This window comes from Lycium barbarum, chromosome 2, assembly GCF_019175385.1.
Source record: "Lycium barbarum isolate Lr01 chromosome 2, ASM1917538v2, whole genome shotgun sequence".
Classification (NCBI taxonomy): domain Eukaryota; kingdom Viridiplantae; phylum Streptophyta; class Magnoliopsida; order Solanales; family Solanaceae; genus Lycium; species Lycium barbarum.
Genome location: NC_083338.1, coordinates 134077891 through 134094754, shown reverse-complemented (window position 1 = coordinate 134094754; position 16864 = coordinate 134077891). Strand labels below are relative to the sequence as shown.

At 33.2% G+C, this 16864-nt stretch overlaps 2 protein-coding genes across 2 annotated transcripts; one reads left to right on the top strand and one right to left on the bottom strand.

The window, feature by feature from the left end:
* Positions 1-1618: 1618 nt before the first annotated feature.
* LOC132627365 (peroxidase 12-like) lies at positions 1619-5951 on the bottom strand. Its single transcript, XM_060342679.1, has 3 exons — positions 5451-5951; positions 4723-4917; positions 1619-2308 (listed from the first exon to the last, which is right to left on the bottom strand). Exons 1-3 carry the CDS (start codon positions 5703-5705, stop codon positions 1676-1678), a joined length of 1083 nt encoding a protein of 360 aa, XP_060198662.1. The 5' UTR covers positions 5706-5951; the 3' UTR covers positions 1619-1675.
* An 8001-nt stretch (positions 5952-13952) lies between these two features.
* LOC132627364 (beta-D-glucosyl crocetin beta-1,6-glucosyltransferase-like) lies at positions 13953-15637 on the top strand. Its single transcript, XM_060342678.1, has one exon. The coding sequence runs from the start codon at positions 13987-13989 to the stop codon at positions 15379-15381; it is 1395 nt and encodes a 464-aa protein (XP_060198661.1). The 5' UTR covers positions 13953-13986; the 3' UTR covers positions 15382-15637.
* The last annotated feature ends 1227 nt before the right edge of the window (positions 15638-16864 follow it).

Genomic DNA, 16864 nt, shown 5'->3' with positions numbered 1-16864 from the left:
CGGAGGAAAGGTGGGACAAAATTGGGTGTCAACAGTAGATAGTCTCGTTTCCTTCCTTATTAGTAGGCGCATTATCGCAGTATAATTTCTTGTGCTCTGATTTATGCTATTATCTGTTATTTCCTGTATTTTGATTATTCTATTTTATCTGTGTCGCTTTCGTTATTTGCATTTACATATCGCTTTGAATTTCTTGAATTTCTTAGCCTTATCTGACCTCTTTTTATGCTTTATTGAGCCGAGGGTCTTTCGGAAATAGCCGTCCTACCTTGGTAGGAGTATGGTCTGCGTACACTCTACCCTCCCCAGACCCCACGGTGTGGGATTCCACTGGGTTGTTGTTGTTGTATATATAACACATATTATAAGGCGGAATAGTCTGGTAGGCCCCTGTACTTGTCCATTTTTGTCATCCTGGTGTTCGTACTTCACGAAGTTTCATCCAGACCCTTGAACATGTTCAAAACGGATATTTTAAACCCCTCTAACCTTGTGTGTTGCTCACTCGCCGTGACATGGAGGACTCTTCGGATAAAAATATGTCACTTCATTTTTTATTTTTAAAGAAAACAAGAAATAATCCTTTTAACTTTTTCCTTTATTTTTCTTAATCTCTTTCTTCTCCACCATCACCCAACCCTTGCCATAGCCAACACCAGGAACAACTTGAACACACTTCCTCCTCCATTAATTATTCAACCTTGTAGCTCCTTTAAAGATTTGATGGTGAATCTTTAAAAAATTCCTCAAACTTAATGAACACACTCCCTACAAAAGTTTCCACGTTAAAAGGTCCTTTAATGGTGAATGTTTTTCAATTTTGTAGTTCAACTCGATTTTGTAGGTGTCGAGTAGGGCAGTGGTTGTTAGAGGTTTTGGCTGATGGTGATGGTTGTGGGTAGTATAGTGGTGAAGGTGGCTTAATAATAATGGTTAGTAGTGATGGTTGATAGTGGTAGTTAGTGGTGACGTTGGATAATTATGATGGATGATAGTGATAGCTAATGCTGATGACTAATAGCAGTTGTTGGCAATATATAATTGTGGTTGATGGTAATAATAGTATTGTGGTGACGATATAAATGGTGGCAAATGATGGTGCTGTGGAGATTTTGGCGATGCTGGTGGTTGTGGGTGGTAAAAGGTGACAATTGTGGACATCAATAGTGGCGGTGGTGTTAATTGATAGAGTGGGCAGCGCGCGACAACGGTGCAGCTTAGCGGTGAAAATGGATGAAGTAGTGATGAAACATCTATCTTTCCATAAATCCTTGAATGAACATGGTATTAAAACTTTATTATACGTCTTAATCAAATGTATGTATTCAAACCCATTAAGTAATTGTAAAACTAAAAAAATTAACAAACGCACTTAATACTTAATATCTAAATGATTAAGATTCAAACAAAAAAATAATCCCTTAATAACTGAAATCTCAATAATTAAAATTCAGATTTTCCTTAAGCATAAATAAATGAGGCCTAAGATTGGATAGAGTAATAATGGAAGTTTTATTATTCACTAGCTCACACACATTTCGGACAAAACACTACTGTGCCCACAAAGATTCTACTCAACACGTACTTATATCCCCCCCCCCCCCAAACCCCACCCCACCCCAAACAAAGAGAAAAACAAGACAACATTTGTAGAAATAACCACAAAAGGGTTACATTATATTTCTGACCAAGTTCCTTGTGTCTCTTCTGCAACAGAAGAAGAAGAAAGTAGCAAATTATAATTAGCGGAATTCCTGACCGAACAATTGCCCCTAACTTCACCCTGTGTACCTGTCAACACGTTCAACTGCCCCATCTTGACCACGGAATTCACAAATTCTTCAAAGAAAAGTGACTCATTAATAGCAAAGCTCGTAACAATCCCTCGAGTTCTTTTATCCGTGTACAAATCTTGATCGGAGGTAAAAAGTCCTTGTCGATTCATGAGATCAACATAGTACTTGTTATCAAACTTGTTAGGTGATCGGATGTCTAGGACAGTCGTGTTCTCCGTGGAATTGGAGGTGGGACAAGTTGTTTTAAGGTTGTTGGCAAAGGTTTTATCCATGGATGAATCTTGATTAGGGTAAAGTCTGTTAGTGAAAGAAATGCAATGGCCAATACCAATAGTGTGGCCACCAGAAAGTGCAACAACATCTGTGGGGGTGAAGTTTTTTGTGGAAAGTGAAGTTAGAAGTTCACTTGTGTTGAATGAAGGTGGTGGAAGATTGGCTAGGGTTTCATTTCTTGTTGCAAAGTTGAGTCCATCCCTTCTTCCTAATGGTAGATCATAATCCGGACCACCAGACTGCAATATACTATCAGGTCACTTAATAAGATTACATAAACAGATATTCACCATGAGGATTAATTTGTAACCTTATAAAAATAATAACCAACTGGTTATCATAAGTTAAACTAAATTGATATAGTAAAAAAAATTATGATGTAATGTATAGTCTAAATTTATGTATCATACTTATATATATGGGATGTGATGCATGTTGGTATATATTGTTCTGATCAGATGAAGAGCACTGTTCTGTCAGAATTGATTTTAGCTTGTTGATAACAATTAAAACTTTGCTTTACTACATCATTTGCTAGAGTAAACAATTATGAAAGTGTTTATATTTGACCAATTCGTTTTATAAGAAAATGGTTATAAATAATAAAGAACAAGAAAAGGAAAGGGAAAATACATAAAAACCCCCCAACATATAGTCGGATTAATTATGACGCACCCAATCTTTGTGGGTGACCTATTACCCTCCTGGCCTTATTTTTTTATGTATTTTTGTACCCTTTTTCGGCCATTTTTACACGACCCCCACTTTTTTAGTGTTAGGTGTGAGACATGCGCCCAGTCTTCTTCTTATCATTTTTTTTTTCAGTTTGCTCAGGTCCTCTTGGATTGATTACTATAAAAAAAAAAAACAGAAAATATAAAAATAGAAGCCACTGTTGTTGGTAATTTTCTTGAAGTAGTGTGTCATTGTTTGAGTTTACATTAGTCACGAACAGATCTAAAAGTTCAAAAAAAAAATGTTGAAAACGTGATTTAGATCTATGCAAATCTATTTGATTTTTGTGATTTAGATTGGGAGTTATTGTTTGAAGTATGAATTTGACTTGAACCTAAGTAAATTTTGAGACTTGAAAACTGAATGTGGGCTTGAAAACGTGAACCACCATTGTTGTCTCTTCGTTGTCCGAAAGCTGCGGATTGAAATCTAGGTGTTGCCCATGTGTTGTTGAAATCAGCTTGTCATGATAGATTGGAGCTAAAACTCATTTTTATTGACTGATTAGAGAAGCTTGCAAGTGATAAAGTTTTGAAAACCCCCATTGTTGAAATTTTGAAGAAGCCGGAAAGGTGAGCTAGTGTTTTTTGGATTCATTTGTTGGATTGAACCTATTGGAGAAGGACGTCGAAGCTAGAGAACGTAATAACCATGGAAAGGTGAAAAATTCAAAGCAAAGCAGTCCGCCATTGAGGAGCTCCATTGAAGCTTCGAGTTTGAAGTTTCGGGTTGCCACAAACGAACTCCGATTTGAATGGGTAATATCTCAAAAGAACTGAAACGTCGAGAGGAGTTCGAAACCTGAAATTTGGGGCTGTTTGGTTGAGATTTGAGGTGTATTTGGCTGGATTTTAAACAGTTTCTATACCTTCACGTGCTGCTGCTTCGTGCTGACACGCCCATGTAAGAAATGGTACAAAAATACAGAAAAAATAAGGCTGGGGGATAATAGGTCCAACCGCAAAGGTTGGATGCGTCATAATTAATCCGAGTATACGTGAGGTTTTTTTTTGTTTTTTTTTATGATATGACAGCCTAGCTAAAACTTATTGACATGCATGGACGCTTGTCTGCGAACATTATTGAGAAAGGAAACTTGTCAATTATTTGAGGCTTTTGTGCTAAAGCTTGTTGAATGACTCCATTAGTCAATAAAACTTGGCCAACCTTTGAAAGACGGTTCTGAGTTGTTTGTCCACGGCTTTTTTGTTTTTTTTGAAAATAGTTGAACAGTATTTATCAAATCGTACTAGTATATCAATTTGGATTAAGTTTTCAACGTACACTTATCCATGCAATTAATTTATTACAACAAGTTATGACTCTATATTAGATTTCTATCTCAAAATTGATATGAATAGTTACCGATTGTTACAAGTCAATTTTACACCATCGGTGCACCCCAAGGGGGTGGTTGATGAGTTAGAGCCGGATCGTATCCAAAACTTGGTCAAAATCACAACTACAAAGAAGTTTCTGTATTATCAAAAAAATTATAAAACCAACTTCAGTTAAATGTCTTGAAAGGAAATACTATATAAGTTAAATGTTGACAGAGCTTTTTGTACAAAGTGGAACTGGGAACCTCATATGGATTATGCGGACTACTGCACTATCTAATTAGCCGATATTGATTGCTGTATACACTTTAAAAGAGCTCCCAAGTCTTACAATTAATTTGATCTGTTAGACCTAACAAATTGATTAGCTGCGGCTAATTCAATAAATTCAAATTTCCATTAAATTACTTTGAGCCTTGACTAAGATCTTTGCCACCAGTTAGTACATTATAAAAAATGATCCATGCAAATGGAATACAATTATAAATTGGTATTGACTCCCTCTGTATTTGTTTTCTTATATTTTGAATTTCTTAGTAAAAATCTTAATTTCACCACTATCACATACATGAACTTACCAAGAAAACAGAGTCGCGAGCAGCAATAACAGTGATATCGGCACAAGAAACCACCCTACCGCAGTCCCGATGGACCCGGCGGCGAAGGTCTTCGATGATCCTAAAAGCTTGTTGTCTTAAAGTCAAGTTGGGAGGTGCATCTTTCTCACTTGGTCCACTCGCTGAACCATCTAATAGTACTGATCCATCACAACCCTGTGTGTAAAAAGAAGGCACGTAAAAGTTTATAACCATAAAACAAAAACAACAAAGTAGAAGTAACAAATTATATTTAAATTTGTTTATCCAAAATTGGAGTTGGAGATATGTATGAAAGTTAAGTAATTCATAACAACTTTACATTTAATTATTTAGGTACATTAATGTTACACTTTCACCAAAACTTTTTTTCTCGTGTCTTTTCTTATTTCACTAATCGTGAATCTCATCTCCACCTAAAAGTTATAGTACTACCAACGAAAATCAAAACCTACTCGTAAACTTCATTGATCAGGATCATATCTCCATTATATTGGAGAAAGAATTTAAGTTATATATACAGACTAAAAACAATATGAAGCGTAATTTAATTTGTAATAGCAGATTAATTAGTTATATCTATTTTTACCAAGTCGCCATTTAATGTTTATCATAAAAAATAATTGACCTGTTACTTTATAAATAACTTGATTGTGCAAAATCATTTTCACCATTTGCAAGTTGAACTTAGCTTATGCTTAGTTAAGTACCTGGACAAAGCAATCATGGAATTGAAGGCGAAGAAGGCCGGCAGCCTGGCCGATATCCTGCCGGAAAACATCCCGGAGCCGCCTCCTGATGATGGATTCAGCGTTGGGGCAAATGGAGTCATAGAAAGTCCATGAAAGACCTTTCACAATTGGTTGAGTACCTCGAGTTTCTGTTAGTTGAAAATGGACTGAAAGAAAAACAGAAAGGAAGAGTACAAGTGAAGAAGCAAAAGAAGAAAGGCTAGTTGAAGCCATGACTCATGCTGATCTTTCGAAGTTAATTGATGAAGGTTCACATTCACTAGGATCTATTTATAACAGCTAGAAGGAACTAATAAGTAGTAAGTATAATCACCGGTGATTGAGGCGGGATGTATGGAATCTTTTATTCTTAACCCGAGGTCTTAGATTTGACGTTGTAAATGAAAAAAAAAAATCTAATTGATGGCGGTTTCTTCTATGATGAACATTACGGGAAAAATTCATATAAGTAGGGCAAAAAATGAATATCGGACACCGAATAATAGAAAAAACTGATAACTACAAAATGATTTAAATCATTCAATGATTTGTCCCTTATGTAGCACAAGCTTTGAAAAAGATGGTTCATAAAATTGCTTTTTTCTTTAACAATAATCCCTTTTTTTTTTTTTTTTGTTCCGGAGTAGGTAGCTTATTCTACAATAAATTAAATCATGTTTCTCCTTCAAGTCATACACATACATGGTCAGGCGCGATTTAGGATTTACTGTATATGGATTCTAACATTTTAGGTTCTTAATATTTAACTGATTATATTTTTAAAATTATAGGTTGAAACATATTATTTATTTCAATTTTAGTGAACTTTTACACATAAATTTTACTCTGCATCAATGTACACTACTATGATAAATGATGATAAATTAATGACAACTTGATACAGATACAATGGCTAAGCAATTGGCTATAGAACAAATAATTATTTGACTATCATACATAGTGTCGTGTGGAGACTCTATAACAATTTTGTTCAGAAGGAGCTGTGAATTATTTAATGTTGAATCTGATACCTATACATCTCCAATTTTTCCCCAAATTAGTACTTAATTCAATAGTTGACTTGATTGGATATGCCACAAATTATATGGAAACTCATTCATTATATTCAAACTTGCCAAAGGTAGCTAGTTTATACAAATTAGCATTCAGAACGTATCCCAAATATGTATAGGGACACACTGTGAGTTGTCATTAGTCTCCCCTGGTAATTTCCAAGCTCCATATAAGAAGAAAAAAAGATTTGACTTATACATGCTGATATTGTAAGTAATTCATATGCTGTTGATGTATTTTAATATGTTGCAACTTGCAACAGGTAATTAAATTTATTTTCAATTTACTAATTTTATTATTTATGATTAATTATTTGTAATTAAATTTTTAAGTGACTCGACAGCGTAAAGTTATTTTCAATCCTTTGAAATATATATACCAGAATAAGTGAGAATTTAAAAGTGGACTATCATAGAGTAATAGTGAGCTAACACTTCGGTAAGGTTTTAGGTATGATCGCACTAAGTGATAGTAAAATCTGTGTCCTTTTCACCATCTTTCTTCCCTGATCACTTAATTACTTTTATTTTATTTCTCTTAATCAAATCACGTCAATTCATCAAATTAAAATATCATGTTGATAGAGGAGCCAAATGTTCAAAGTGTTAGGTTTTAAATTCGGAGCAAAGAAGCCGACAACAAAGTTATAAGAGGAGGAGAAGTAGGAAAAAATATTAACAAAAAATGAGGACACGATGACTATTTATATTCTTATTTAATGTGGGTAATACTTTTACTGATGTTGAAATTATATTTTTATTTCAACTATACAGAATATAGTATATATGCCCCTCGTTTATTCTTTCTTAGCAATTTACCAAGACATAAAGGACAGAAAGAGAGAGAGAAAAGAAACTGACATGAAAGCGAGACAAGAAATCTTATACCCACAACTCCGTGTCCTTTCAAAGATGGCAATACCATGGGATGTTAAAAATCGAATTCAGTAGAACATGATTTTTTCAACTTTTTTACACAACAGTTCAGCAAATAGATGATGTTGCTATCAAAGATAGTACAAGGTAATATTGAGCGTTTACGCCAACGTGCCATATTTTGACAATTGGGTGGGCACAGTGAGTTCTATACTTGCCCGAGCGAGCCTTTGACCAAAATAAGCTATTTTTTAAATCAATTTACCAAAGTAATACATTTTTTATTTTTTTTACGGAACTAGCATAAACGTATTCCTGAGTAACGTATTAGGCATTATTTTATTCAAAAATTCTAACGGAAAAAATTAGGTCGGGTTAACGGTGTTAAAAGCTAATTCATGACTGTTAGTAACGTATTATTCCTAATACGTTACTGTCAGTAACGACTTTAGAGAATCCAAATACGAACAATCCTTTTATGTAATCTGACATTGACTGATGTTAAAGCCGTAACTAGGAGTTACGATTTTAGCATAAAACGTAACTGACAGTTACGTTTCTACTCAAACTAGGCATGCGCAAATCTTGCCGAGAATCCTGCAAATTGGGAATCTTTCTGATTGATTTGACTATAAAACGTGATTAATAGTTACGTTTTAATTGTAAAACGTGACACACAATAACGACACACTGCTAAAGTCCCTCTTCCTCATACTTTTTGAACAAACCACGTATCATTATAAAATATAGTGTATGAAACGAATGTTCAAACACATTCGAACAATTTTCATCAAAGCTTCTACTTGTGTGGCCTATTGTCGGAACAGTATTAAAAAATTCAACAGGTATAAGTTAATTAAGTCAAATATTTCGTAATATGTTAAAATAATACTATAGTTTTAATTTATTTTTCTGTTATATTAATAATAATAATAAGTGTCTTATTTTCGTGTGTAGGAGTAAAGATGGCCAATTTTGAACATAATGTGATGGTTGCTTTGTATTGGGGTGACGAAATAATTACTGAAATGAACGGATTCAGGTACACTGAAGGTGCCAAAATGATTGTCAGCATGTTTATTTCAACGAACTATGCTGAATTGGTTGAACTATTGCATGAGAAGATGGGGACAAATAGTGAAAATATTCAAATTGATATTTCTGGAAAATATCCATGCTCATTTCAAGGTAACAATACAAGGTTCATTGAGTTTAAAATTGAGAATGACCAGTCCTTGCTACAATTTTTCTCCATACGACAAAAATTTGCGGATAAGATCGATATAAATATTTTGGAGATTTATGTAAAGACCAAACCAGCAAATCAAAATAATATATTTCAAATGAGTGGTCAGCATGGTTATCACATGAATTTGTTGGCTCAAAATTATGAATTTGCTATGGCCAGTCAGCCTCATCTCGGAATTGAACAAGTTTTTTTTTATAAATACAGTTAATACTTTTATTAATATTTTTAGGTATACCTGTAGTAGTGGTAGGAATCCCGCTATCTCATGTTGCTTAGCCTGTGAGGCCTTACAAAGATAGTGATACTTAAATACACTAAGTTTTTTCAAACAAAACTTACTTCGGGCACCTTTTCAACCCCTAAAATGACGATCCGAACGTCTACATATCCTTGATGTATTGGGCCTACATTATTGTACGCAGAAAAAAATATCAAGTTCTATATAAAATATTGACGTTTCGGAGTCTTGATCCACGACTAATCGTTGGTCAAAGTATGGAAAAAACACTAAGTTTTTTCAAACAAAACTTACTTCGGACACCTTTTCAACCCCTAAAATGACGATCCGAACGTCTACGTATCCTTGATGTATTGGGCCTACATTATTGTACGCAGAAAAAATATCAGGTTCTACATAAAATATTGACGTTTCGGAGTCTTGACCCACGGCTAATCGTTGGTCAAAGTATGAAAAAAACACTAAGTTTTTTCAAACAAAACTTACTTCGGGCACCTTTTCAGCCCCTAAAATGACGATCTGAACGTCTACGTATCCTTGATGTATTGGGCCTACATTATTGTACGCAGAAAAAAATATCAGGTTCTATATAAAATATTGACGTTTCGGAGTCATGACACACGACTAATCGTTGGTCAAAGTATGGAAAAAAACACTAAGTGTTGCAAAAAATAAAGTTTGGCCAATTTTTTTTTCTTTTTGGTACTGTTTCTATAACGCAGTATTTTACTGCGCTAAAGGTAGTTTTGTAACTTTTTTTTTTGTTGGAAGAGCGAAACTAGAAGCCTGGACACGGGTTTCGCCAAACTCAATAATTTTTGCTCAAATAATATATTTGTGTTAAGAAATTTATTAAATATGTATAAATAATAAGTTTAGAACATAAGTATTAAATCTGAAATCGTCGTTCTAAAATCTAAAAACATAAAGTTGAACTCTTGGCTCTGACTCTGCCATCTAATCACGTGGGTAACAATATCCAATTATTTTTTCTTTCTATGTGAATAAAATAATCACATAACTTGCACACTAAATTGTGTAAGAAAATGTTGTCAGCATGGAAATGACATTGACATAACAGATAACAGCTATTAAAGGTAAGTGTACAATTTTATTATGTGTCACGTTTTACAAATAAAACGTAACTACAGATAACGTTTTATAGTCAAATCAGTCAGAAGAATTGTAAGTGCACAATCTTATTGTGTGTCACGTTTTACAAATAAAACGTAACTACATATAACGTTTTATAATCAAATCAGTCAGAAGGATTCCCAATTTACAGGCACTACAAGAAATTAGGCTTACGACGACATTTTATAAATGTCATATTAAGTGCCATAAGTGTCGCAAAATCACTTAGCGACATTTATTTTACATTTAGTACAAATGTCGTAAATTTGAGGGTCGGGAATTTTCCGACATTTATATTAATGTCGGTACATAATTTACGACATTTATTTACAACTTTTTAAAAACGTCACAACAAAATTTCCAACATTTAGATTAATGTCGGCAAAATAATTAGCGACATTTATTTGCAACTTTTATTAAATGTCACCGATTTTGAAATTAATTTAATTGCGACATATAACGAAATGTCATCAAATCATACCATCCTTACTACGCATACATAGAAATGTCGGAAAATCATCTCTAGTCAATAGCATCATTTTTCTTTTTTATATACTGAAAAAATCTAATTTAATGCCACGATGAATCATATAATTCCAGTACACAAGTTATACACTACAATAGAACTTTGAGTTAAACAAAAGAGTCACTTCGACAAACTTTTGAAAAATCTCGTGAACACCATTAAATATATGGTTCCCGAAGAATACAAAATTTTCTCCTAAGCTGAGAATGCTATAAATAAAATCTAATATTGACTAGTGACCACAAAAACACCAATTCATTGATTGTCACTTGTTGAGCCTTCATACAAAGCAGCATCTTGAATCTCTATGACAACATGCATCCTCTTCAAAAGACTTCTCTTCTTGACTCTAATTTTTGCATATCGACTTCTGATGAAGATGAGAAAGAGATCTCTGACAGCAAACCAAAGATAAGGGCAAATATTAGAAGTTAGAAAAATATGGTTTAAACAAAATAGCAGGCAACTTTTATAGAAGACAAAAGATCGTGAAATAAGAGTATTGCTACATTCACGGTACAGTTAAAAAAGTAAAATACAGATCTCAAAATTCAGTGTCAATCCTAAAGCCCACACCACAGAGGATTACCTTCACATCCACAAAAATATGATCCAATGCAACAATCATATTATACAATTAATCTCTTTCGGGACTCCACTTCGTAAAACCTACAAAAGAAAAAATAAATCAAGAAAAGTAAATGACAAATAAAATTCAAGCAGAGAGAGAGAGAAGAGAAATGGAGAAATTAGGCCGCCGGTGCAGCCTATGACGTAAAGGGAATTGGGGGAAGGGAAAAGGTTAGGGTTCCAGCTTTTATTCGTGGGAGTAGTATTTGATTAAGTTTAAAATTATTGGGGGGAAGATTTAGTCTTTGGGGATTTTTTAATTTTTTGGGGGGAAAGTCTGGGTCCAAATGAAATAGAGTATTAAAGTACATAGAACCAAAATTAAAAAAAATACTGCTCCTATTTCTATAACTACTATAATTTCATAAGCTTTTTTTTATTAGTAGTAGCAAATAGTATTCCTTGCAAAATCAATTACTTTAATAAGAGCTTAAATAAAGTTCAAATGCATATAAATAAAATAAATATGACACGAATTGTCCCGTAGTAAAATCGATTGTCGTCGATGCCTTTTTCTCGGTTCTTTCCTCCATTACAAGAGTTCGAACAAGAAAAAAATAAGAGTGCCCTATGAAGAATGTTGTAAAAATTCATAATAGAATCTGGCCATAACAATAATGAAAAGATCAATAATGGATAAAAAAGCCAAGTCATATTCTGAAAATAATTAATATTCTTTAAATATTATCCGCAATGACACCTAAATACTTTTTAAAAAGTCATATGTGCGATAGTTTTCTTTAATTGTTAGAAATATTCAATAGCTCTATTGTTATAATTGTATAATTTAATTTTAACTAATTTACACAATTAATTTAGTCACGTGTGGGACTACACTGGATGTGTTGTTGTTGTTGTAATTTAGCCATATTTTTAGTTCCAAACTCATTCGTTATATATATATATATATATATATATATATATATATATATATATATATATATATATATATATATATATATATATATATATATATATATATATATATATATAATTACTACTTTATGCATCCACTAATTCTTTCCCTAGAATTAAATATAAAGAGTGATGACATAATTTAAAAAGATTTAGATTTCCAACATTAGGTGTAAAAGTCAGTAATTAGCGACTAATAATATGACATTTGAAATAAATGTCATAATATTTTCGACATTTTACGCCAAAAATCGTTGTTTAGCTATATTTTATGCCAAATGTCATTATTTTAGTGACATTTTTCGTCAAATGTCACTATATTTACGACATTTTACATCACATGTCATTATTTTTATGACATTTTTTCATAAATGTCGAGAAATTCCTTTTTCCCCGACATTTATTTCAAATGTCACTAAATAAATGTCGTCGTATCTTTACTTTCTTGTAGTGAGGATTCTCTGCAAGAGATTGCGCGTGCCTAGTTTCAGAAGAAACGTTACTGTCAGTTACGTTTTATGCTGAAGTCGTAATTGCGGGTTACGACTTTAGGATCAATCAATGTCAGATTTCATAGAAAGATTGTTTGTACCTAAAATTTCTAAATTTGTTACTGTCAGTAACGTATTAGCCATAATACGTTATTGACAGTAACGAATTATATTTTAACGCTGTTAACCGGTGACTTTTTTGTCCGTTGGAATTTTTGAATAAAATAATACCTAATTCGTTACTCAGGAATACGTTTATGCTAGTTCGGTTAACTTTCAAAAAAACGTATTATTTTGGAGAATTGGCTCAAATAATAGCTTACTTTGGTAAAAAATTCTGCCCGAGCTAATTAAGGTGATAAAAGACTACACCAAATTACAAAAGGTGATAAAGTAATATTTACCTCAAAAATAAGTAATATTTAATAATTTTTTTATCATTTGAGTCGTAGATCCAGTTCCATTACTGGGTTTTTGAGATGAATTCAAACCATTCTGCACAGTTGCATTTGTCTGTGTATTAGTAGTTCCCATTCTTGTAACTGAAATGTGATTCCAAGATTTCCAAACTTAGCGGAAGCAATTTGTGTTTTCTTATCAACGAGGGATCAATATACAACTACATAAACTTTGAATCGAGTCTCATATGCTCTAATACCATGTCATAATTTGTGGATCAATGATCAGTCTTCAAAATTTATGAATTTCTTGTAATATTAGCCTAGGGGATATGCATACAGGTTTTCAAAGTTTCATAAATGTGCTTGTACGAGTTACACTAGGGAACATATATAACGAACATAGATATTTGATTCCTTAAGTAATTAGATATTTATGTATTATAAACATGCTTATTATCATATGAAATACATTAATATTTTAAAATCCCTAACTTAAATTCGCAGATCCTTTTGCGTTTGTATCATCATTCATCAGTTTGTTTCATTTTCCTTAAGGATGATTTTATAGTTCTTTATAAATTTATTTTTATTTTAGCTCCTTTACAAATAATTTTCTTTTTATTCTTGCATGTAAGAGATCTGAAAAATTAATTTCTATTCAATTTATAAGCAGCTATAGGAGATCATTTCTTCTAAAAAGAACCGTTGGCTAATCTCAAATTAGCATTGCAATCATGTGCAAGGCTGGATTTTGCTCGTCCTATTCACATGACTGGCTAAGCAATGAAATCAGCATCCTTTTACAACAAAGACTTTTTGGCACAAATTCTAAGATCTGGCCTCTTTTTCCTTGTACAGACATGAAAATCTTCTAGAAGAATGACGAAAGCATAATAAACTCAGCCTACTATTCTTTTTTAAATTGTCTTTATCCCCTCCTAATAAACCCCACAATAATCCCTTCACACACACACACATACACATGGGTACAGAAAAAACCAAATTGAAGGCTTTCTTGTTTCCATGGTTGGCCTATGGTCACATCTCACCATTTCTTGAGCTAGCCAAAAAACTTTCAGACAGAGGTTTTGTGATTGACCTTTGTTCTACACCTATTAATCTAAGTTTCATTCAAAAAAGAATTCCACATAGCTATTCTTCTTCAATCCAGCTTGTGGAACTCCAATTACCAGAATTTCCTCAACTTCCTCCTCACTATCACACAACCAATGGACTTCCTCTCCATCTCAATTCCACCCTCCAAAAGGCTCTCAAATTGGCCAAACCTAACTTTATCACCATCTTGAAATCTCGAAAACCCGATATTGTAATCTATGATATTATCCAACTGTGGACTTTTGGAGTGGCTTCTTCACTCAACATACCATCAGCTCAATTTTTCACATCTGGCGCGGCCATGTGTTCCTATTTCGTTCACTTGTATAAGAATCATGACATCGAATATCCTTTTCCAGCTCTTCATTTACGCGATTATGAGCTGACAAGAGCGCGTAAAACATTGGCTGACAGAAATGACACAGAGAATGAGAAAAAAGATGATGAACCTGAAGAGGAGATTACTCCTCAAGGTGGAATCATGCTAATAAGCACTAGTAGAGAAATGGAAGGGAAATATATGGATTATTTATCTAAAATTATTGACTCGAGAATTTTGCCTATAGGTACACTAGTTCAAGACCCTGTTGCAAGTACTGGAGAGGAAAGCATGGAGATCATGCAATGGCTAGATCATAAAAATGAGTTGTCAACTGTGTTTGTCTCTTTTGGGAGTGAGTGTTTCTTATCGAAAGAAGAAAGGGAGGAAATAGCATTTGGATTAGAGCTTAGCCAAGTGAATTTCATATGGGTTGTTAGGTTTCCAAAAGGTGAAAACCAAAATCTTGAAGAGGCTTTGCCACAAGGCTTTCTTGAGAGAGTTGGAGATAGAGGGATGGTTGTCGAAGGATGGGCTCCACAAGCTAAAATATTAACTCATCGAAATATCGGAGGATTTGTGAGTCATTGTGGATGGAATTCTATATCTGAAAGCATAGAATTTGGCATTCCGGTTATAGCTATTCCCATGCAACTTGACCAACCAATGAATGCTAAGTTGCTTGTGGAAATTGGAGTTGCTTTAGAGGTTGTGAGGGATGATAAGGGATCCCTTCATAGAGAAGAAATAGCAAGAGTTATAAAAGATGTTACAAGTGGAGAATCCTCGGAAGATTTGAGGTGTAAGGTGAGGAATTTGGGCAAGAATTTGAAATCTAAAAGTGTTGAAGATATGAATGCAGCTGTTGAGGAGTTAAAACATCTTGTTGGGAAGAGTAAGATCAAGAATGGTTCTTTCCGAGTTCAATTAATTGATGAATAAATAAGTATCACAAATATTTCCTTTTATATTTTACTTTCTGATTACCATAAGAAATAATCACCTCTTGTTCGTCCAAAACTTTAATTTGTTACGAAATCTATTGATATGGTCAATATTTAGAGAGTTAAAACTCTTCATGTTTCTAATTTCTTATATTTGCCATGTAGTACACGATTTGGAAAATAGTATCGATATTCAAAACGAAAATTTTGAGTAAATAACTATACATGAAGAATAAAGTACAAGTTTTTGTGAATGATTAATGTGAAGCTGAATTTAATAAAATAGTGTTTGAGCTACAACTGTTATTCTTGTAAGGAAAATATTCAGCTTGATAGTTTTCTTATTTCTTAGATATTTCAACTAGTCATTTTAATTATGAATACAAGTAACATCAATTATGGTTACAAATATTTCATGTCCTAACTGTTTTGCCCTGTTTTTAAGAATTAGTGGTCTCTCAAATCTAGAATCTAAAAATCTCAGTGGACAAGCACCTAATGTTGTATGACAAACAACCGACCCGCGTAAATGCGTTGTATTGTTCAGTTAGGTGGAAGAATAATTCATAAATTTAATAGTAAATGAAAGAGCATAACAGTGAAAAATTTTCAACAGTCATGCTTAGAAACTGAAAACATCCATTACATCTTTGAATTCTATCACGGAAGAAGGTTAAAGTCAATAAGAGGTGAACAACTCATGAACTTTCACTTATGGTTTAACATTTTCTCCAAAAATGTTTACTAATAGCCTTCTAATAATATTTCCTATCTTGTCGTAGATATGTGTTCCAACATATTCGTTTCCTCACATATACTGGGACTCACATTCACTATGCCAATTTTCAAATCTCACTTGGACAACAGAATAAGGAAAAACAAAGTACCTTTAATTAATCTCATTGAAGTAATTTCGAAGGTTTGATCCCTAAGTGTGACATAGATCTTTCTACTTAGCAAATTGTCAATCTTTAATGCATAAACTAAGCTTCAATCTTTAATGCATAAACTAAGCTTCAATCTTTAATGCATAAACTAAGTTATGTTTCCTGGGGCTACTTTTTCGGTCGCAGGTGATGCTACAACTAATAGATTCTTCAGTTGATTGATGAACAAAGGAATTTAGTATGGAACAGTAAATTAAAGAAATATATCAAAGAAAATTTATGTCATATAAATACTATCGTCGAATATTCTATCGACTTGACTCCAAAAAATTAGGATTAAAATTAATAGTCTTACGTCCACTTCAGTTGGATGCTTAGAAATAAGTATTACATGACTAATGACATAAATAGTGGCATTGCCAAATGCACAATCAATCTGAATATTCAAATTCAATATTTTTTTCCTCTCAAGGTGCTATGAGATCGGAAAATATCCGTGTCAAAAAGATCTTCTTAGTAGCAATTAACATACACCTCTATATGTGTATACATGGCAAGATACAGCTCGACACATGACAGGATGGTAATGGAACG